Raw genomic sequence first — 22,209 nt, 5'->3', positions numbered from 1 at the left:
GCTACGTACTATGCTATGTATAGTATGATGTCATTTGCAAAGTTATGCATTCAGTTCAAATTCTAGGGATCCAGACTTTTATTTCCAACAACCTGTTGAATACCTGATAGTCCACAAATGCCTGAAATTCAACATATCTTCAACCAAACTTATTATCTCCCAACTCCTGTACAAATCTGCTTCTTGTAAATGTGTTGCCACTGTAATTTCAGTTGCCTAGTCATTAACAATTTCAGTAACCTTCATATAAAGTAGTCAACAAACCTGTCTTTTCTATATCTATTATAAGGGTAAACACAAATCTATAAAATAAAACATTAATTTTCTCTGGTACCAGAAATGAAAAAGGACTCTTCTTTCTCTCTCTCTCTCTCTCTCTCACACACACACACACACACACACACAGGCACAGGCACACAGACACTCCCTTTTCTTAGACAACTTCCTTTAAAAACATGTAATTGTTAATCCTTTCTCTGTCTCTTGAAGGTGTAAATCTTTCTGAAAATTAAGTGCGACTCTTGCCAGCTTTACATTCCAGGGATGTTTTTCTTAAGGACTTTGTAGTTATCTGTTGCAATCATAAGCATTATGGAAAATAGCTCTCTGTATCCTTGGCACCTCGGGATTTAGTTTTCAGCCCAGCCACTCAGCTTCCTCCCAGCCCCTCTGCTGCAGGCTTCCAGGCCCGCCCCGCCCCGCCCCGCCCCTCCGATCTGCCCTCCCTCCCAGCCCCGCCCCTCCGCCCTCTCTGCCCTCCCTCCCCGCCCCTCAGCTCCCTCCCCTCCCCGACGGGACCTAGAGCGCAGGGCCCCGCGCGCTCGCTGCACCGTTTCCAGTGAACCGCCATCCTATCCCGGTGGCAAGGCCGGCGGGCCACGCAATGCTGTCTCTCTTGCTGCTTCTCTCTGGGCTGGGCCGGCTGACCTCCGCGGGCCATCGTAAGTGAGGACCCTGCTGGATAGGAGGGTGGCCCGTCGTCGCAGGGTCCCTTGGCGCGGGGGGCGTCGCCTTCCTTGCTCCAGAAGCCCAGGCCGGGCTGGGGAGAGTCCGGCGTCGGGTCCGAGCCCGCCCAGTTTCAGGGTCCTGGCGGGCCCGCTGGTCGGAGGGCTCCGAGCAGGACTGGGATAGTTGTCCCTCACTCCGGGGCCCTGCACCGCAGGAGGGGGCGCCTGTCTTCCAGGGAGGTGGGGGGAGGAGGGAACCTGGATGGGGTCCTGGGAGCAGCCCTTCTTCACCTACCCAGGGCTGCGGTCAGCCAGCCCCGAGGGTCTCTGGACGGTGGTGGGGTAGTAACACTCCCGCTTCTAGAGGAGCCTCTTCCTGGAACCCTGCGCAGTGTGATTGTGTGTGTGTGTGTGTGTGCGCGCGCGCGCGCGCTGGGCTTGGAAGATCCACGAGTGATGTGATAGGAGAGGACACGTAAGGGAAGGATAAAGATGCTGCCGTGCGCTGGGGAACGCTCACACCTGTTTTCCTTACTGCAGACACTGAAACATCACTTCTACAAATTACAGTGCCACAGAAGACTGGGACAAACACCAGTGACGGCGGTGTTTCAGAAACGCATGTAATTAAGAAATCACTTAAAAGATATGAGTATTTTATTTTTACTGGACTGCAAGACCCAAATCAATTCATGCATACCCCTTCATGAAATTTTGTGTCCTAATGACAGTGTTCAAGAGACGTTTTGGTTTTGTCTGAGGGAGAGCAAGTGTTTTGTTTTCATTTCCCAAGTAATAGATGAACGTTACGGAACAATTTAAAAACACAGACTCAGAGAAAAGAAATGCCCCGAATTCCTATCCCACAAAATGGCGTCTACAGTCTACTGGTCTGTTCTCTAGAAAAGATGTACGTTTAAAAATACTTTCTACGTTTAAAATGCCTTCTATGTAAGTGAGGCCATACTAATATTTAGCTTGTAGCATGATTTTAAAATGACAGTATATAAAGCGTATCTTCATGCCTGTATTTACATACATAGGCATATATAAAGCTTTGTAAAAAATAAAAGTAATGTTATTTCTGATCTGCTTAGAATAGTAAAGCGTGTACATTATGTACATTGTAAAATTAAATCTAGACAGTACAGAGACATTAAGAAAGTGAATGGCCGCCTCACTTTCTAAAGGCAGTAAGTTTGAAGGAAATGAAGTTTTAGAGACATACATACACACATGCACATATACTTTTAATGATCATTTATGAGAGTTGTAATTGGCTTTTTCATTTATGTGTAGAGTTAGGATTTATTTTTATGATAATCCAGCTCTGTCATTATTTTTCCTAACTTCATTATAACTTATGTGTAACATCATATAGCATTTCAAATTTTATACATGCAGATAGTTTCATAAACCTTCCTGAATAGTCAATAGGATCAACAGGCAAGCCACTATAAAAAATTTTGATAAGCATTGCAAAATGTCTGCTGGAAAAGTTGCATTATATTTGACTCCCATTAACAGAAATAGTGACGCCTATCTTCCAGAGGCCTCTCCAGGTCTCTTCAGTCTTCTTATCTTTGCTCTTGTGTACATCCTAGTAAATGCTTCACTTTTAACAGGTATTTTTTGGTTAAGTCTTAACAAGAGATGTCTTTCTGTATATTGACTATTTGAATCATTTTGTTAGCTGTCAGTTTCTTTCTGGTTTTGACTTCTTTTTTAATAAGAATTAGCAGCTTTGGATAGGACCCTTTGTTTTCAAGAAGGAAGAAGTGTTGATGTAAACATACACAGGGATGGCAGAGGAATCCAATGATTAGAACCTCAGTGGCAAGATCGGAGAGGAATGTCCTCAAATGCCAGCTGAAAAACTGTACTAGACACTGGGGCAGGTTTTATAGAGTGGTCTACTTCTGACTGGCTCACTTTGTGGTACCAAGAAACACCAGCGATTATGTATTTATAAAAGCTATCACAGCCCCAAAATGAATATCTGGAGACGCTGAAATGTTTAGGAGAGTATAACGTACACTGGGAAGATGCTACCAAAAGAAAACATGAGGATCCATGATAATAGCAGGAAAAAGACAGTATTTGGTACACACACATGTGCGCGTGCATACACACACACACACACACACCAACATTATGAGATAAGCATCGTTACTTAATAATAAAATATTCAGTTCCCAGGGAACATATAACAATTCTAAATTTGTATGAATTTAATAAAATGTCCTCAGCATATATAAAATGAAAACTGATAGCATGACAGGGAGACATTTTCAAATCCATTTCCATAGAGAGATCTTAAAATGTTTTTCTCAATTTTATGATTGGCCAATCATAAAATTCTTCATAAAGAGGAAGAAAATTTGAACAACAAAAATAAACATTTTATTGATGGATAAAGTGAACCCAATGAAGTTTATGTATTGTTTTCCCCTTTCTGCTCTATGTTAAGACTTGCTAGAGTCTAGGGATATCACACATGGGGCTTTTAGTTAATGATAAAACCTCTGGTGCAGCAAGACAAAGAGAATTCAGGCAAATATCAGGAATCCAGGGAGCATCCGCAATGAGCTAGCTCTCCGTGAACCCAACCTCTGTGCTCCCAGAGCACGCTGAGTCTCTGGCTTGAAATCACAAGATTTATGGGAGGAAGTTTGGCTTTGGGAGAGCTCCTTGAAAAGCTTTCAGTGACTTTTTAAGTAGCCAAGCCAGTCTTGTCAAACTAGTTAGGGAAATACAACAGAAGCTAATCTTGGCCAGGGGAGTTTTGAACCCTACACAGTGCATTATAAATCTCTCTGCCCATGTCAGCCAAGAGTCAGAAACACCCAGATTTGTCGGTATCCCTAGAAATAGATAAGAGCTTTTCTAATCAAGCTGCACTTAATGCTCTATCTCCGTTGTAAATAATGCTTCTCAAGACTAGTTCTCATACTTTTCAAGAATATATAGCGTCATTCAACAGAATTGACCACAGCAAGGAAAATAAATAAATAAATGAAACGCAAGTACGGATAGTACAGAACTCATCATCTGGCAACAATACAATTAGGTTAAAACTTAACAGAAGGACTGAAAAATGTATTTGGACATTTAAAAATATACTGCTACATAATTCACGGGTTGAAGGAGAAATCATAAATCACAATGGATATTAAATAATAAACAATGAACGAGAATGAAGAAATTACAAAGAAAAATTTGAATCCCGCTCTGAAGATGGTATAGGAGCATAATTTATAACCACAAATAATTAAACAGGTGACAAAAAATGGTCAGCAATTTAAAATTAGAAAAATAATTATAACCTTAAAATTCTTAAAGATGCTGCTTAAATTAAGAAGTAGAATTAATGAAAGACAAAAATAAGCTGAAGTAGCCTGGATTCACAATGTCAAAAGTTGATTTCTGAGAAGAATATAAAACAGAACTTTTGGTGAGATAGACTAAGGAAAACGAAAAGGAGAAGGAAAAGATGTACTGTTAGAAATGAGACACACAAATGTGGATTGGCCAATTGGATATGAATTGCTAATATTCTTTAGGAATTGCCTTTTAACTTTCTTAATGGTGTCTTTAGGTGAACATCAGATTTTAGTTTAATTTTAGTTTACTCTTAAAAGGGGACTCACTTTGTATTGTTTAATTTTCCATTTATTTGCTCTAAAAATTGCAAAGGAGGAAAAGATAATAAAATTCAAGTTTCTTCAAAGGTTACTCAGCATTTCTAAATGTAACCATTTGAAGTTAAAAATTTGATTATGATACTTAAATGCTAATGACTAATGCTCTTACTTTTGAAATAGATTTAGACTCCTAGATTTTATGTAAGTTTGATTATGATTAATTCTGTCACACATTCCAAGATTGAAGAAAGATAACTGCAACTATAATTATATATATATATATAATTTTGATACACTCATGATACAATCCATGCTTATATGAAAGAGTACATATATTTTTAAAAATTAGGGCTTTTGAGTTTTAAGGATTTGAAATATCTAATAATTACATTCTCTCTGACTACTTTGCTGTAGGTCACCTATGCCATCAAAATTGACAGGAAAACATACACTCTCCACCTTGAAAAACAGTAAGTGGCCATGCTTCTTTTCATACAGTTGTTTTTAGTTTCTTACATTTTTACAATGACTACCTTAAATTTAGCCTAAATTTAGAGCCTAAATATTCAAGAGCATAAAGGTTATATTTATTTAATATATTAAGTCTTCTTGGTGATTCATGTCAGGCTAGAATTTCGAGTCTTTATCTTTAGATTTTTAAATCTAATATTCAAACCCAACTGTAATTTAATGAGATAAATATTAAAGTATATCAGATACATGAAAATCATTTTATGTAACTCCTTAAAGTACAATTATAATCGCAACTATTAAGGGAGTAAGTTTATCTGTCCATGATTAATTTTGTTTCATGTCATTTTACATAATTATATGATTTTAAGCATTTTACTTGATATTACACTCTAGTTTTGTCTCATTTTGCTATAGGATATATTTTTAATCTCTTCAGTTTTCTACTTCCACTCTGTGAGGAAACCAGTATCAATATCCTGTGTGTATCATTCCATGATTTTCTATTTTAAATTTCATCTTTACCTGAAATAAAACATATAGAAACCTACCAAAAAAGGGGTTTTTTTGTTTTGTTTTGTTTTGTTTTGTTTTTTTGCACAGATGGAAATAGTGTTCTGCAAGTGTCAGGTCTTATTTAATAATGGCACTTATTTTCTTGCTCTATGTATAAATTTTTACTCATTTTTAATGGATGAGATCCCATAGTATGTAATATTGATGGGTGATGAAGTTATTTCCAGGAATTGTCACTATAGAGTCTGACAATAAACATCTTTATCTGTGTATTCTTATACAATAGAGATTTTGTTTCATAGTCTTGATATCAATAAATGGGCTTCTGGATCAAGCAGGGCAGGATGAGTGCTGATAATAGTAGTAATAGTAATAATAATAACTAATAATAATGAAAGCAACCAAAGCACCTGACATTTATTGAGCACGTACCATATTCCAGGCGTATTTCTGAGCAATTTGCAGGTAGTAACTGACTAATTTTCACAACCACGTCTAAGGTAGGCCTTCTTTATTACTCACATTTTATAGCATGTAAAGATTTTGAGAGATATTGCCAGTTACTTTCTAAAAACCGTAGAAGTTTAGATTTCCAAAAGCATGCGTGATGTACTAAAATATTGTATCTCATCTTAATGTCAGGTTGTATTTCCCTAAATGATTTCTCTAAATAGTTATTGGCTAGTTCATTTTCCTCTATGGGGTTTGCCTATTCACGTAGTTTTCTCATTATTATTTCTTATCATTTTAATATACTTTATTTTTTAGAGCAGTTTTAGGTTCCCAACAAAAGTGAGTGGAAGGCGCAGAGATTTCCTGTATATCCTCACACCCCACACGTGCATAGCTTCCTCCGTTATCAACATTCCCCACCAGAGTGATGTATTTGCTGTAACTGATGATCCTGCATTGACACATCATTCATTATCACCCAAAGTCCGTAGTTTATATTAGCACGCTATTTTTTATATTGTTTTTTTCTATGAATGAATAAAAATAAAAAAGGAAAATTCTGAGATTAGTATAAACAATTAAGTTCTTACCATGAATGATGCACATGTAAGCATTTTTCCTACATATTAAAAAAAAGGGTACATGGCCATAATAATGAAATCTATTATTCACATACCCAGACCTCTTCAATCGTCTCACTCCCCAGTGCTGATTACCATTATGATATTGACACATATTCTTCTGCTATATTTTTAGGGTCTTTCATCCATATGTCTAAAGATCAATAAAAATCATGTTTTGATGCATCCTTCAAGTAGACATGAATGGCACAAGAGTGTATATTCCATTATACAATTTGTTATGGTAGGTCAGAAGGGTAGGTAAGGGTGGACCTTAACATGGTGAATCACAAAAGTAACCCCAATTCTTTGCCTTCCCCTGTATCTTCACTCTTTGCCATATCACTTTGAGGTTCTCTCATCAAGAGGTGGAGTATATACAACTCAACAACCACCTCACACTCAGTCTTCATGGGTGTGAAGAGCCCAAGGTGAGAAGGGCTCTGTGCTTGGATTCATGCTCTTCTGATGCTATCCTGAGATTCTTAATACTTTTGAATGAGAGGCCCCACATTTTCATTTTACTTTGGGGGCCCGGCAAATTACTAGCCCAGTTTGGGGCTATGTCACTTACTTTAGCCAGAGAGATGTTGGCTGACTTGATTCCAACACAGGCTTGAAAAAGCTGTTGTGCTTTTCTGCTTTCCATCTTGTCTGTCATCCCCATGAGAATATGCTCGGGCTTAGCTTGCTGGACGATTAAAGACATGTGGATCACAGCCAAGGTGCTGTATTTATCCCTACAGCAGCCAACATTCAGCTGAATCGTGTACCCCTGAGCAAGCCTGGCCACAATTAGCAGAGCTGCCATGGCTACCCACACATGACCCAAAAGAGTGAGCAATAGGTACTTATTATTGTTCATTGTGCAACATTTTGCATAATATTATTTGTTGAGATTCATTCATAATGATATGTGCAAAACAGGTTTGTTTCTTAAAATGCATATGTAGCCATCAAATGAATATATCCCATTAATTATTTATCCTCCCATATTTACAGCAAGAACAGCTCTATTGTGCACATCCTTGGCCATGACTTCCTGGGCCCCAGTGAAACTGATGGATTATAAATAAGAAATTTCTCAAGTGCTATATAATGCCAGTTTTTTTCTTCAAAAGCCTTGTAACCAATTTTTACTCATGCCAATAGCTTAAAAGTATTTCTTTTCTCTACATTCTCGACAAAATGAATATCTTCACACACTTATTTTTGTTAATTAGTGGATGACAAATCCTGTTTTATTGTTGTTTTAATATGCACTTCACTGGTTATTAATAACACTTAGTATCTTTTCCAGTGTTTACTGACCATTCTCATTGACTTGCTTTTCCTGAGATTTTGGTGGGTTTTTTTTTTGCCGGGGGCGGGGGGGTCGTTATTTTTTATTCATTTGTTTTGAGTTATTTATTTTCAAACTATGGCTTTATCTTTCTGTTTTTCTGGTTTTTGTTCCATGATCTGTCGTGGGAAGTTTTGTTTTCTGTAGATATTAACACTTGATCTCCTCTATATGTTGCAATTATGCCAGCTAGATTAGTGATTGTCTTCTTCCTTTGTTTTGGGGATTTATTGCTATAAAAATGAAATTTTCATATAATCATTATATTCATATTTTCTATCCTAGGTTCTCAGATTCCTCTCTTGTGTCTGTTAGATCCTGAAGTGATAGCATCACATTCGTATAGTATTTCTTAAAATTCTTTTTCCACTTAAGATGTAAATCCACTGCTTTCAGTTTCTTTAACAACAGTATTGTATTTTCCAACTTTCTTCAAAGCTTCTTTTTACTTTTTTCTTTTTATTGCAGCTTTATGCTGACTTGGGTATCGTTTAGTTAGAATAACTGCAGATTATTTTCTTCAGATGGAATCTGCAGATGGCATGCTTCCCAAATCAGTGCATGTCTGCAGATGTCTCTCTTGTTGTCATAACTGAATGACATTTGGCAATGTGTAGAATTTGTGAGTCATATTTCTTTTCTATAAATTTTTGCAATTTTATATATTCTGTGTGAAGTGAGTTTTCCAGTATGTTTTCTGTGTGTGGGTTTTCTGTGTGTGTGTGTGTATTACATTAATACTCCCTAATATATCCCAAGTCCCTAAATTTTTCATTTTAATTTTCAGTCCCTATGCATTTTTTTTCTTCTATGGGAAATCAATGCTTTCATCCTGGGTCTTATTTGTCTGTGCTCCATATCATAGTTTTTTCTACAACTATGATCAAATCTTTATCTTTGACATGCATTTTACCAGCATTTGTCCTCTGTTGGTTAGGCCTATAATTCTGTTCACAGTAAGCAAATTCTCTTCGATACATTTATTGAGTTATTTAATATTAACTGTCATGTGTTTTAGTTTCAGAGTATACTTTTTTTCTCTTGGAATGATCTCCTTGGAATGCTTATTAATTTCTCTTGAAATTAAGATTATTTTGTTCATCAATGCTACTTCATTTGGAACTAACTTTTAAGTTTTGCCTGCTTTTTATTGTTCATTTTCCTTTCATTGGACATTGTTTTTTTCTTTCAGTGCTCATTTGTATTTTTGTTATGTCACTGATTAAGGCAGACTGTTTTGTTATTTCATACGGAAGCCAAAAGTATGCCTTTGAAAAAGGGCCCAGGATGAATAAACTCGCAAACAAAATTTTTATCCTTTTAATAATGCTTATCAAATATCTGTTAAGGTTTTTAATCTCGAATTTCTTTGTCCTGGGAACTACTTCTGGATTCCCACTTCCACCACCTCCATTTAAATGCTTACAGTTATTAAAAGGTGGCTCTGCCCTTGTTCACATTCTAGATGCTTGCACCTAAACCAACCCAGGCCACGCAGAGATTTTCCTTGAATATATGTGGAATATAAACTGACAGATACCAGTTTTTCTCCGGGAACCTCTCTGGTTTTGTTATTTGAATTGAAGAAGAGGAAAAGTTTTCAAGAAGGAGAGGAAATAGATTGTTACAGGATATTGAATATAGTTCCCTGTGCTATACAGTAGGTCCTTGTTGTTTATCTGTTTTACATACAGTAGTGTGTATCTGTTTATTCCAAACTCCTAATTTATCCCTCCCCCCCTCTCCCCTTTGGTAACCATAAGTTTGTTTTCTGTGTCTGTGAGTCTATTTCTGTTTTGTAAAGGAGATCATTTGTATCATTTTTTTAGATTCTACATATAAGTGATATCATAGGATATTTGTCTTTGTCCAACTTTTCTTAGTATGATAAAAGAATCTGAAAAAGAATATATATATATATGTATGTGTGTGTGTATATATATATATGGCTGAATCACTTTGCTGTACACCTGAAACTAACACAACATTGCAAATCCACTATACTTCACTAAAAATTTTTTCTAAAAAAATGAGAGGACATGAAGGAGATAAGAAAAGTAGTGGGGAAAACGTACTCTGTTAACGCTCTAGTTTCTCTTCCATTCTGGCCTTCAAACCTTCTTGATGTTTGGAATCCATGAGAAATCCCAGTGTCACTGTTATGGACTAGGGTCCTTGGACTCTTTAATCAATAGAAATTGATAAGTGGCCAGAGAAGGAATTCAGGCAAGGCTTTGTTGAGGCTCGTGCTGCAGCAGGAGGGAGCGAAAACAAGTGACACGTTCCCTGGCTCACTCTCCGAGGAGGGTGGGCTGGATCCTTAAATGGGGTGAAGGTAGGGGCGGATTGGTGGTCTGCCCACTCGCTTGGTGGTGCTGTGTGCAGGGATCATGCGCAGTAAGTACCCTGTGTTTGCTCCTGGCACCTCCGGAGTGGCAGTCGGTTTACGGCCTTTGTGTGTCTTATTGTTCATAATTACCCAGACTGCACGTGCAGGCAGTTAGTTTTAGTTCCTTAGAGCCCCTCTGTCTTTTGTTGCTCAAGGAGACGTGTGTCCAGGCCAAGCGCTCCAGTAAAGGGTCCCGGGTCCCAGCCTGTCTCAACCCTACAGTAAAAAACGATGTTAGATTGTTCCATGATAATCACCATCCTCCTTGTAAGAAGATTTTAGTTCCATACCCTGTTTATGTCATGTTTTTCTATAGAAATAATGTATGAATGAAATTTGAGCAAAAGACTAGAATCCCGCTTCTAAACAAAGGCTTTAAGATCCATCGTGTGCTTCTACAATTTTTCTCCTTCTGCTACGAGAAAAGCGTGTTCCGTGGAGGGACCATGCCGTTTCCTAGGTTCGAGAATGAAGGCAATGTGGAGCTGAACCTGCAGTAACCTTGTGAAGAACATTCATTGTAATTTTAAGGCACTGGGAATTTGGAGGATGCTTTGTAGCACAGCATAACTTCACGGAAACAAGCTAATGAAATAAGCATGTATTTTTTTTGTTTTTTATCAATCCATGGCTACTTATTAGCAAATTTTAACTAAGAGATTTACGCAATGAGATGTACTGATGGTTGAATCTATAAAAGAGAACTTTGTTGAGGGAATCTGGAAGTCCTGGATTTTACTAGACAGCAATCTGTGTCATTCCAGTGCCCACACTGGTATCTGGTCATCCTGGTTCTTGTTTTCTCTTATATACATAATGCGCTATCAGAAAGAAAGCTAGATAACAGAGAGATGAGCCCATTTAATTTTTGCGTATTTGAGCTTATAAAATGAAATGTAAATTTGTTTAATTTCATGACTCTGGAAGTTACTTTTACTAATGCTATTATTACAACGAAGTATTATTATTTTGGTTGAATTAGGTCATTTTTAGACTCTCATTTCCTGGTATATTCATACAACAAGTCAGGGATATTGCATCCAGATTCTTCATTTGTAAAGGTAAGCTTTACTTTATGTTGTGTAGATTTTTATTATTATGTGGTGAAGGTGCTATTGGTGGGAAGAAGAAGAATGCTTTATAGTCGGCTGAATTACTGGGCAAGCAGATTGACCACAAACACAAATGTAATGTGGCAATTGCTCTGAAAGCATACAGAATAGAATGACTACTTTTAAAATTTGGAACTCAGGAATCACTTACCTGAAAAGGTCATTTACACTCTCTGGAAGTAGGAGTTTGAGAGGGGAAAAGATGTGGGGAAAGGAACTAAGAAGCCACTGAAGACAGGGAGAAGTTTTGATGGAGGTACCATAGGACCTGAGCAGTGGAGGGAACAGTAGAAACCACTTTACAGAAAGAGCACAGGAAAGTGAAGTTGCAAAAACAATTTGGGTACAGAATCTGAACTGGTTTACATGAAAAACACAGGAATTTGAATTCTATCCCAAAATGCAGGTAAGAGTCAAGAAATGCTTAAAAGTATGTGAGAAAGTTGGCTTTAGTCTAAGGTACGTATTTTGCCAGAATAGATGATGGGGAAGAGGCAAATGCGAGTGATTGGTCAGATTCTGTTGCTGTGTTGCAGTTGAGAGAGAATGAAATTTAAAATATGGTAACTCGTACAACATTTGTCTTTCTCACCATTTACAAGTAGAAAGCAGGACAAAATCCATGAGACATTTGTTTTCAGACATTTGACAATTAAAAAAAAAAATCAGGAAATCTCTCTCTGACAGAAGGAAAGCATGGAAGGCAAATCTCACACTGAACTTGGCCCTCTGACTGGGAATAACATCTTAACTATAGCACAAGGGTGGAAGCAAACAGGACTCTTTAAGAATTAGGATTTTAAGAGTTTTTAAGAGTTTGGGCTGCGGAAGCAGCTGGAACTTGCTCTACCCAGGACCAGAGATAAAAAGGGACTATGTGTTGATGTACATTTTTTCAGAGAAGGGGAGTTGTCCTTTGTTCCCTGACTGAGGATTAGACAGCATGTGTGGTGGGTAAGACTCTACTGAAGGGTCGAGAGTGAAATGGAGATAATACTAACCGACGGAACAGTGTTGGGAGATGTTGGATTTTCAGCGCAGGCAGTGTAGAGTGACCTTGCTAAAACCCCAGACGTTCAGCTGAGACAGAAAGGCTGAGTGTCTGGAGGAAGGATCAAGCTCTAGAGTACACTAGAGACACTAGTACTAGTGTACTAGAGACACTCTTTGTCACCCCCATTCACCACCTCAAAGCCTAAAACCCAGCGTGGAGACGATTGTGGAGGGTTACCATTAAATTAATTGCCTTCTGACACAAACTGTGATGCTCTGTAAAGGGTTAAGCCATAGCCAAGGAAGGAAAGAACGCGATAAGTTCAGAAATCAATGAGAGAGAAAAAGGAGAAAGAATGGAAACATTAAAGCTCTGAATTGTTTCAAAGGACTAATAAAATTAATAACCCCCAGTAAGACTTATCTAGATCAGAAACAAATTCCACCAACATTAGGGGTGAAAGGAGATATTGCTAGTCATACAGAAGATAAAATGATACCTTGGAGAATTATGACAGCTTTATGCCAATAAATTTGATGATTTAGATGAATTGGACAGCTTCCTTGAAAAGTACAACTTATCAAGATTGAGAGAAGTAATAGAAAATCTCAATCCCTTGAAATCTATTTTTAAAAGTTGAATTCCTCAACAACCACTTTCCACAAAGAAACACCAGGTTTAGTTATTCTCATACTTCACCAACTGAAAGATAGTTTGGCTCTTCCAATCTTTAAGCGATTGAAAAGAATGCTTCTGTGAACGTTCATGTACAATTGTTGTGTAGGTGTGCAGTTTTATTTCTCTGGGATACATACCCAGGAATATCATTGCCAGATCATACGGTGAGTGTATATTCATTTTTGACAGAAATGACCAATCTTTTCTCCAGAGTGGCTGTACCATTTTAACTTTCTGCTGGCAATGAATGAGAGAGAAAAGAGTATCTGCATTCTTGCCATTTTGTTTGCTATTTAAATTTCACAATTTTATTTTAGCCATTGTGATAGATGTGTACTTTATCTCATGTAATTTTGACTGGCATTTCTCTGATGACTAATGATGTTGACTATAGTTTCGTGAGCTTGTCACTTTTTGTGAAATATCTGTTAATGTCTTTTGCCCATTTTCTCTTTGGACTTTTCTCGTTGGTTGGTTTTTCACTACTGACCTTTGAGGAGTTTATATATTCTAATTACAGGTCCTTTACCAGATATGCAGTTTGCAGATATTTGCTCCCAGTCTGTAATTTGTCCTTTCATCCTCATCATAAGGTTTCTGATCGAGCAGAATTTCTCCATTTTGATGAGAGTTAATTTATCAACTTTTCCTTTATGAATGGTAATTTGGCTATCAAACCTAAGAAATCTATGTTGCCCTAGAGTTCCTGAAGATTCTGTGTGTTTTTCTTTTCTAAAAGTGTTATAGTTTTATTTACATTTAATGGTGTGTTCACCTGAGGTGATTTTGTATGAAGTGTGAGATTTGGATCAAGGTTCACTCACTTGACCAGGGATGTGGAATTGCTCCAACACTATTTCTAGAAAGGGCTGTTCTTCTGCATTGAGTTGCTTTTGCACCTTTGTCAAAAAGTCGGGGGCGGGGTCATATTGATGCGGATATATTCCTGGGTTCTTTATTCTGTGCAGTTCTTCCATGTGACTCTCCTTCTGCCAGTATCCTGCTGTCTTCTTCAGTTTGCCTGCATATTCAGCATTTATGTTGACTAGAGTGATTCCTCCCACTTTATTCTTGTTCAAGATTTTTACACTATTCTAGATATTTTTCTGTTTCATATAAATTTTAGACTAAACTATTCTCTGTGTGCAAACAACCTTGCTAGCATCGTGAAAGACACTGTTAAACCTAGAGATGAATTTGGGGAGAATGGGCATCTTTATTCTGTTGATTCTTCCAACCGTAAATGCAGTAAGAATCTCCATTTGTTTGGTCTTTTTTTAAATGTCATTCATTAGCATTTTGTAATTTTAGCATTCAAATCCTGTGGATATGTTTTTAGGTTTATACCAAAGTATTTCATTTTCTTTGGAGCAATTGTAAATGGTACTCTATTTTAATTTCAGTTTACATATGTTTGTTGTTATCTAGAAATACAACTCTCATTTGTTTGTGTCGATCTTATATCGTTACAACCTTGATGAAGTCACATATTAATTCTATGAGGGTTTGTTGTTTTTTTTTCTGATAGATTCCTTGAGAATTTTTCCATAGTCAGGTCTTTTACAAATATGGCCTTCTGTTTTCTTCTTTTTCAATCTGTATACTTTTTATCTCTTTGCTTTACCTTACTGTGCTTGTTACAACTACTGGTACTCTGTCAGATAACCATACTGATGGCAGACATCCTCACAATTTTCCCAGTTATAAGGATAAAGTATTCAGTCATTCACCATAAGGATAATGTTAGATGTAAGGTTTTTGTTTTAATATACTCTTTATAAAGTTATGGAAATTCACTATTTTTAGATTGCTAAGAATTTGTTTTTCTGCCCCATGAAGGGGAGGTGTGTATTTAATTGTATCGGTTGCCTTTTCTGCATCCGCTGATATGATCATATGATTTTTCTTTTTTAGCCTGTTGCTATAGTGGATTGCACTGACTGATTTTCAAATATTGAAACAATACCTAGAAAATACCTTTCAAACCTAAAAACCCCACAGCTTGGTCCTGGTGTATGATTCTTTTATTCATGCCTGGCTTTGATGCGCTAATAATTTCTTGAGGTTTTTTTGGTCAAAGTTCCTGAGAAATATTGATCTATGATTTTTCTTTTTTTGTACTGACTTTGTCTAATTTTTGGAGTAGAGTAATACTGGCCTCATTAAATACACTGAGAAAGATTACCTCTTCTTTTGTTTTTCTGGAAGATATCGTATAAAATACGTGTTAATGCTTAAGATGTTTGGCAAAATTCTTCAGTGAAATCACTGGGCCTGGGGATTTTGTGTGTGTGTGTGAGTGTGTATGTGGGAGCTTTTAAATTGCCAATTCAATTTATTTAATGGTTATAGAAATATTTTGTTTATCTGTTTCCTATGTATGGCTTTGGTGGTGTGTGTTTAAGTAATTGGTCTATTTCATCTCAGTGGCATTTCGGCATGTATTTTCTTGCAGTCCTCATACCCTTTTAATGGCTACAGCAGCTGTAGTGATAATGCTGGTTCACCTCCGACACTGATGATGTGTGTCCTCCCTTCTTTGTCAGTCTTGCTAGAGATTTTTCAGTTTATTGCACATATCAAAGAACCAGCTTTTTCTTGCTTTGATTTTCTTTACTGTTTTCTTATTTTCAATTTCATAGTGTTTTGCTCGTATTCTTTTCTCCCTTATACCTTGCTTTGGGTTTATTTTGCTCTTCTTTTTCTAATTTGTTGAGGAAAAAACTTATATTATCAATACGTGACCATTCCTTTTTCTACTGTAAGCATTTTAGTACTAAAATTTCCCTCTCAACACTGCTTAGTTGTGTCTCACAACAATATGGTGAGTTTTCATGTTCATTACAGATATACGTATTTTTAAATTTTCCTTTAAGGCTTCCTGTTTGACCCGATTTTTTTAAAGTCTGTTATTTACTTTACAAGTGTTTGGAGGTTTTGGTTTTTTGTTTTTTTTTTTCTGTTGTCTGTCTGTTGAATTTTAGTTTGATTTTGTTTTGGTCAGAGCATATACCTCGTATAATTTCAATTTGTTTTTAATTTATGAAGGTTTGCCTCATGATCCGGTATATTGTGCTTGTAGGTGAATGTCCTTGGATACCTGAAAAAAAAAAGTGTTTTCTGTTGTTCTTGGGTGGAGTGGTCCATAAACGTCATGGAGATCAGGTTGATTGATGCTGTGGTTCAGTTCTATATTTTGCTGATTTTTGGTCTAGTGCTAGCAATAACCGATTGGAGTGTGTTGAATTCCTCCTTTACTGTTGTGGTTTTTGTCTTTCTCTTTCAGCTGTACCAGGGTTTGCTTCACATATTTTGAAGTTCTGTTGTTTGATGCCTATACATTTAGGATTGCTCTGCTTCTTGATAAGTGGATATTTTTATGATCACATAGTGACTCTCTTTCTCCCTTGTAGATTTCTTTGCAATTAAGTTCACTTTCTCTGATATGATTTTTATCAATATTTGCATGACATATTTTCCATTCTTTTTATTTCAGTCTACCTATAAATTTATGTCTGTAACTGAACCGCTTTGCTGTACACCTGAAACTGACACCACCTTATAAATCAACTATACTCCAATATAAAATAAAAATTAAGTAAAAAAATAAAGTCATTGGAAGTGGAAAAAAATTTATGTTTGAAATGAGTTTCTTGTAGAGACTATTTAGTTGGGTCATAAGGTGTGGTTTTTGTTTGTTTGATTTTTTTGTTTCCTCCATCTGCCTTGGGACTCAGTATTTTATTTGGTGTTTTTAGACTATTTACATTTAAAGTAGTGAATGATATGTTAGGGCTTTTGTCTGCTATATTCTTTTCCTTTTTTTTTTTTTTCTCTGTGCTACTCATTTCTTTTTTCTTCTCTTGTTTTCTTCTTCTGGATTACTTGAACATTTTAAAGATTACATCATGATTTCTTTATAGTGTTTTAATGGATTTTTTCCCTGTTATACTTTTCTTAGCTTTTGCTTGAGGTATTAAAATAAACATATAGAACCTAGCCAACTGTTGTGGACTTTTTACTTCTTCAAGAGAAACCCTGAAACCCTACTTCCATTTAGGATCTTTTATCCTCTGTACTTTATAAATATAGTTGCTCAAATATTCCTCTCCATACATTAAGCATAACATGATATTGCGTGATTGTTGTTTCAACTACCAAATATGATTTCAGAAACTCATGAGGGAAATGATAGTTCATTATATTTACCTGTATTTTAAACCGTTCTATTTGTCCTAGTTCCTTAAGACTACCCAAGCCTTTTTGTGATGTATTACCTTTGTTTCTTGGAGTTTCTTTTTGCCATTATCTTAGGGTATTTGTGCTGTATACTAAATCTGTTAGTTTTCCTCTGTCGGAGAAAGTCTCTCTTTTTCCTTCATCCTTAAAGGATAAATTTGCCAGATGTAGAATTCATGTTGGACAGTAATGTTCTTGTCAACGTGTGAGAATTGCTCTTGTATTTCCTTTGAGACTTCATGACTTTCAGATGAGAAATGTACTGTCATTCAAACTGGTGTTCTTCTACAGGTTATATGACATTACTGTCTGGTTTCTTTGAAGATATTTTTATTGTTTTCAGTTTAGTCATGATCTTTCTTGTTGTGAGTGACTTTGGACCCATTCTATTTCCGGTTTGATCCGTTTCCAGAATCTAAATGTTTATGTCCTTCATCAATTTTGGGAGGATTTCTGTTGACTTTTTTCTGAATTTATATATATATATTTTATTTTTTTTTTAATTTAAGGTGGTAAAAATATTTAATATGAGTTCTACTCTCTTAACAAATTTCAAGCATACATTACATTACTGTTGACATCAGTATGTTTTACAGAAGGTCCTGGAGCTTATTGTTCATCTTGCTTAACTGAAACTTTATGCCCATTAAATAGTACCTCCTCATTTGCCCCTGGCCAAGCCCCTGGCAAACACCATTCCACTTTTGGGTGGTATGCATTTGACGTTTAAATACTTCATAGAAATGAAGTCATGCGGTATATGTCTTTCTGTGATGGGTCTATTTCACTTATCATAATGTCCTCAAGGTGAATCATGTTGCCCCATATTGCATAACTTACTTCTTTTTTAAGGCTATCTAGTATTCCATAGAATACATATATACCACATTTTCTTATCCACTCCTCTGTGGATGGCCACGTAGGTTTTATTCACATCTTGGCTCTTGCAGATAGTGCTGCAGTAAGCATAGCAGTGCCAATATCTCCTGCAGCTCCTGTGTCAGTTCTTTGGCGTAACTGCCCACAAGTGACATTGCTGGATCACAGGGAAGTTCTGTTTTTCATTTTTACTATATTCTATAGCAACCATTTCATATGCTCTTCCCAGTGACAGTGTACAACAGTTCCAGTTTCCCACACCCTCAACAGCACTCTTTGTCCTTTGTTCACATGATAATAGCCATCCTAACAGTCGTGAGGTGATATCTCACAAAAATAACATTTTGGTGTTAATTTGCATTTTTCTGGTAACTAGTGATCTACCTGTTGGCCACTTGGATGTCTTCTTTGTTTGTGTCTTATCTAATTTCTTTCATCAATATGTTGTAGTTTTCAGAGTACAAGTTTCCCACCTCCTTGGTTAAATTTGTTTGTAGGTATTTTGTGTGTGTGTGATCTTGTAAATGGATTTGTTTTCTTAATTTCCCTTTCCTTACAAATAGTTCTCTGTAAGTAGAGAAATGCTACCCACTATTGAATGTTGATTATATATTCTGCAATATTGTGGAAATTGTTAGTTCTAAAACTTTGAGGGATTTTGTGGAGTCTTTAGGTTTTGTTATCTATGAGATCATGTCATCTGCAAACAAAGATATTTTTACTTCTTTCTTTCCAATTTGGATGCCTTTTTATTTTTTTCTCTTCCTTTGTCTACTTGCTCTAGGTATAACTTCCCATCTAAGATTGAATAGAATTGGTGAGGGTGGGTGTCCGTGCACTGTTCCTGATCTTAGAGGAAAAGTTTTCAGGTTTCACTGTTGAATATGTTGTTAGCTGTGAGCTTCTCATATATGGCCTTTATTAGGTTCTGCTGATTTCATTCCATTCCTCGTTTGCTGAGAGTTTTTCTTATGATAGATGCTGAAATTTGACAAATTCTTTCTCTGCATATATTGAGATGATCATGTGATTTTGACTCTTTGTCCTTTTAATGTGTTTTATCACATTGATTTTTGAATGTTGAACCATTCTTGCACTGCAAGAATAATTTAACTTGGTCATGGTGTATGACCATTTTAAGGTGCTAGATTACACTGGATTTGGTTTACTAGTATTTTGTTGGGCACTTTTCCATCTGTATTCATGAGGGATGTTAACTCATACTGTTCTTTCCATGTGGCTTTTGTATCAGAGTAATGCTGGCTGCATAAAGTGAGTTTGGAAGTGTTCCCCACTCTTTTGCATTTGAGAAGCCTTGTGTTAGTTCTTACTTAAATGTTCTATAGAATTCCCCAGTGAAACCATTTGATATTGGGCTTCTCCTTGTTAGGAGGTTTGTGATTACCAATTCAGTCTCCGTACTAGTTATAGGTCGGTTTGGATTTTCTATTTTTTTCATGAGTCACTCTTCTTAGGTTTCATGTCACTAAGAATTTATCCATCCTCTTTGGTATCTGGTTGTTGGTATATAATGTTCATATTATTTTCTTCTTATTTTTGTTGGTATATAATGTTCATATTTTCTTAATTTTGTGGTGTGAGCTTTCATTTTTCTGATTTTATTTTTGAAACTTCTCTTTTTTTCTTAATCTAGATAGAGGTTTGTCAATTTTATTTATCATTTCAAAAGACCAACTCTTAGTTTTATGATTTTTCTATTGTTTTTCTACTTATTATCACTTTATTCTTGGTCTATTCTTTGTTATGTTCTTTTTGCTACTTTGAGCTTTCTTTGTTCTTCTTCTAGTTCTTTGAGATGTGAAGTTAGTTTATTAATTTGAGATCTTTTTAATGTATTTGTTTGTAGCTATACATTTACCTCTTTCCTCTGCTTTCACTGGATCCCATAAATTTTGGTATGTTGTGTTTTCTGTTTCATTTGTCTCAAGCTATTTTAAATTTCCTTTTTGATTCTTCTCTTTGATTCAATTGTTGATCAAAAGTATGTTGTTAATTTCCACGTAGCTGTGGATTTTTTACTTATCCTTCCGCTATTCCTTTCTAGTTTCATTCCAAAACGTGTTCAGAAAGGACACATTGTATAATTTAAATCTTCTTAAATTTGTTAAGAGTTGCTTTGTGACCAAACATATAATCTATTGTGGGGAAAGCTTGTGTACACTTGAGAAGAATGTATGTTCTGCTGCTTTTGAGGGGAATGCTCTGTATGTAGCTGCTGGGTAGATTTTGGCTATAATGTTATTTAAGTCCTCTTTTTTGTTTCTTACTCATCTCCTGTCTGCTTCCTCTACCCATTACTGAAAGTGTGGTATTGAAGTCCCCTTCTATTATTGTATTGCTGTCTATATCTCTCCTCAGATTCTGTCAGTGTTTGCTGTGGGTATATTTAGCTGCTCTAATGCTGAGGGTGTATATATTTATAATGGTTATCTTTTCCTGATGGACTAACCCTTTAATCATTATAAAATGTCCTTCTTTGACTCCTGTGACTGTCCTGACTTTATGTCTATTCTGTCTGATGTAAGTATAGCTACACCTGTGCCCGACACACAGTAGGCCAAACTATACCGAAACGTTGGAGATTGGAGCAGAGAAAGGTTTATTGCAGGACCGTGTAAGGAGATGGGTGGCTCCTGCCTTAAAAAGCCTGAATTTCCCAAAGGCTGTCAGCAAAGCCCTTTTAAAGGCAAGCTGAGGGAGGGGTGTAGTTAGTTGCTGCAAACTTCTTGGTGTTGGATCCTTTGTTCTTGCTGCCATCCATGTAGGTCAGGTCAAGATGTTCCTGTAAACCTCCAGCTAGACAAATGTTACTCTCTGTTCAGGTCAAGTCAGGGTCAGGCTGTCCTGTACATTTCAAGCCATAGACAACATTCTTTTACAAAAGATGCAGAGCCAGCATGACTAAGCCCAGGCAACAGAGCACAAAGGGTAAAGTAAGAGGAACAGATCTAATATAGGGTCAGACATGTTCTTCCCTATTAAACACCTGCTCTCTTTCGGTTGCCATTTGTTTGGAATATATATTTTCCATCCCTTTACCTTCAGCCGCTGTATGTCCTTCAATTTAAAGTGAAATTCCTGCACACAGTATGGAGTTGAAACCTGCCCCCCCTTTCAACCTCTTGACATCTTTTGTTTGTGGCATCTAAACATTTACATTTGAAGTGATTATTGATAGGGAAGTTATTTACTAATGCCTTTATGTTACTTGTTTGATTGATTGATTGATTGTAGTTCTTTTGTCTATCTTTTCCTCTCCCTGTCTTTTCTTGAGTTTCATTGATTTTTTTTTTTTTTTGGTTCCACGTGTATTGATTTTTTTGTCTTTTTCTGTTATGTAACCTTTATTGATATTTTCATTTTGGTTACCATGGGCCTTACATGTAATATCATACAGCTATAACAGTGTACTTTAAGCTGATAAAAACCTCAATAACATACAAAAAGTCTACAATTTTACTAGTCCCCCTCATACACATTTTATGTTATTGGTGTCACAATTTACATTATTTCATACTGTGTAACTTTTAACATGTTTTTAGTTACAGTTATTTTTATATACTATTGTTTCTTAACTTTTATTTTAGAATTAAAAGTGATTCAATCACTACCAATACAGTAATATAGTATTTGAAATTTCCTATGCATTTGCCTTTACCAATGACTTTCATTCTTTCTTTTGCTCTCATGTTGCTCTTTAGCACCCTTTCATTTCAAAGTGATGAATTCTCATTTGTATTTCTTGTAATGCAGATACAGTGGTGAGAAATATTTCAGCTTTTGTCTGGAAAAGTCTTTATCCCTCCATTTCTTAAGATTTTTTTTTGGGTGGGGGGAGCAGTTTTAGGTTGCCAGCAAAATTAAGACAATGGTATAGAGTTTTCCAGATATCCTCTGGAGCCAC

General features: G+C 36.3%; 1 protein-coding gene across 2 annotated transcripts in view; it reads left to right on the top strand.

Moving 5' to 3' along the window:
* Positions 1-815: 815 nt before the first annotated feature.
* The window catches only part of LOC309619624 (A disintegrin and metallopeptidase domain 3-like), a 108,070-nt gene continuing 86,676 nt past the window's right edge, over positions 816-22,209 (top strand). For both annotated transcript variants that reach the window (XM_082374997.1, XM_082374998.1), the window contains exons 1-4: positions 816-941; positions 1,488-1,570; positions 5,006-5,061; positions 11,365-11,443. In XM_082374997.1, the coding sequence (XP_082231123.1) occupies positions 884-941; positions 1,488-1,570; positions 5,006-5,061; positions 11,365-11,443 (276 nt within the window). In that variant the 5' untranslated portion in view covers positions 816-883. The remainder of the gene's footprint in view (positions 942-1,487; positions 1,571-5,005; positions 5,062-11,364; positions 11,444-22,209) is intronic.

The sequence above is a fragment of the Balaenoptera borealis genome, assembly GCF_965194805.1.
Source record: "Balaenoptera borealis genome assembly, chromosome: 21".
NCBI classification, from domain to species: domain Eukaryota; kingdom Metazoa; phylum Chordata; class Mammalia; order Artiodactyla; family Balaenopteridae; genus Balaenoptera; species Balaenoptera borealis.
This window is presented reverse-complemented; position numbering and strand designations above follow the sequence as displayed.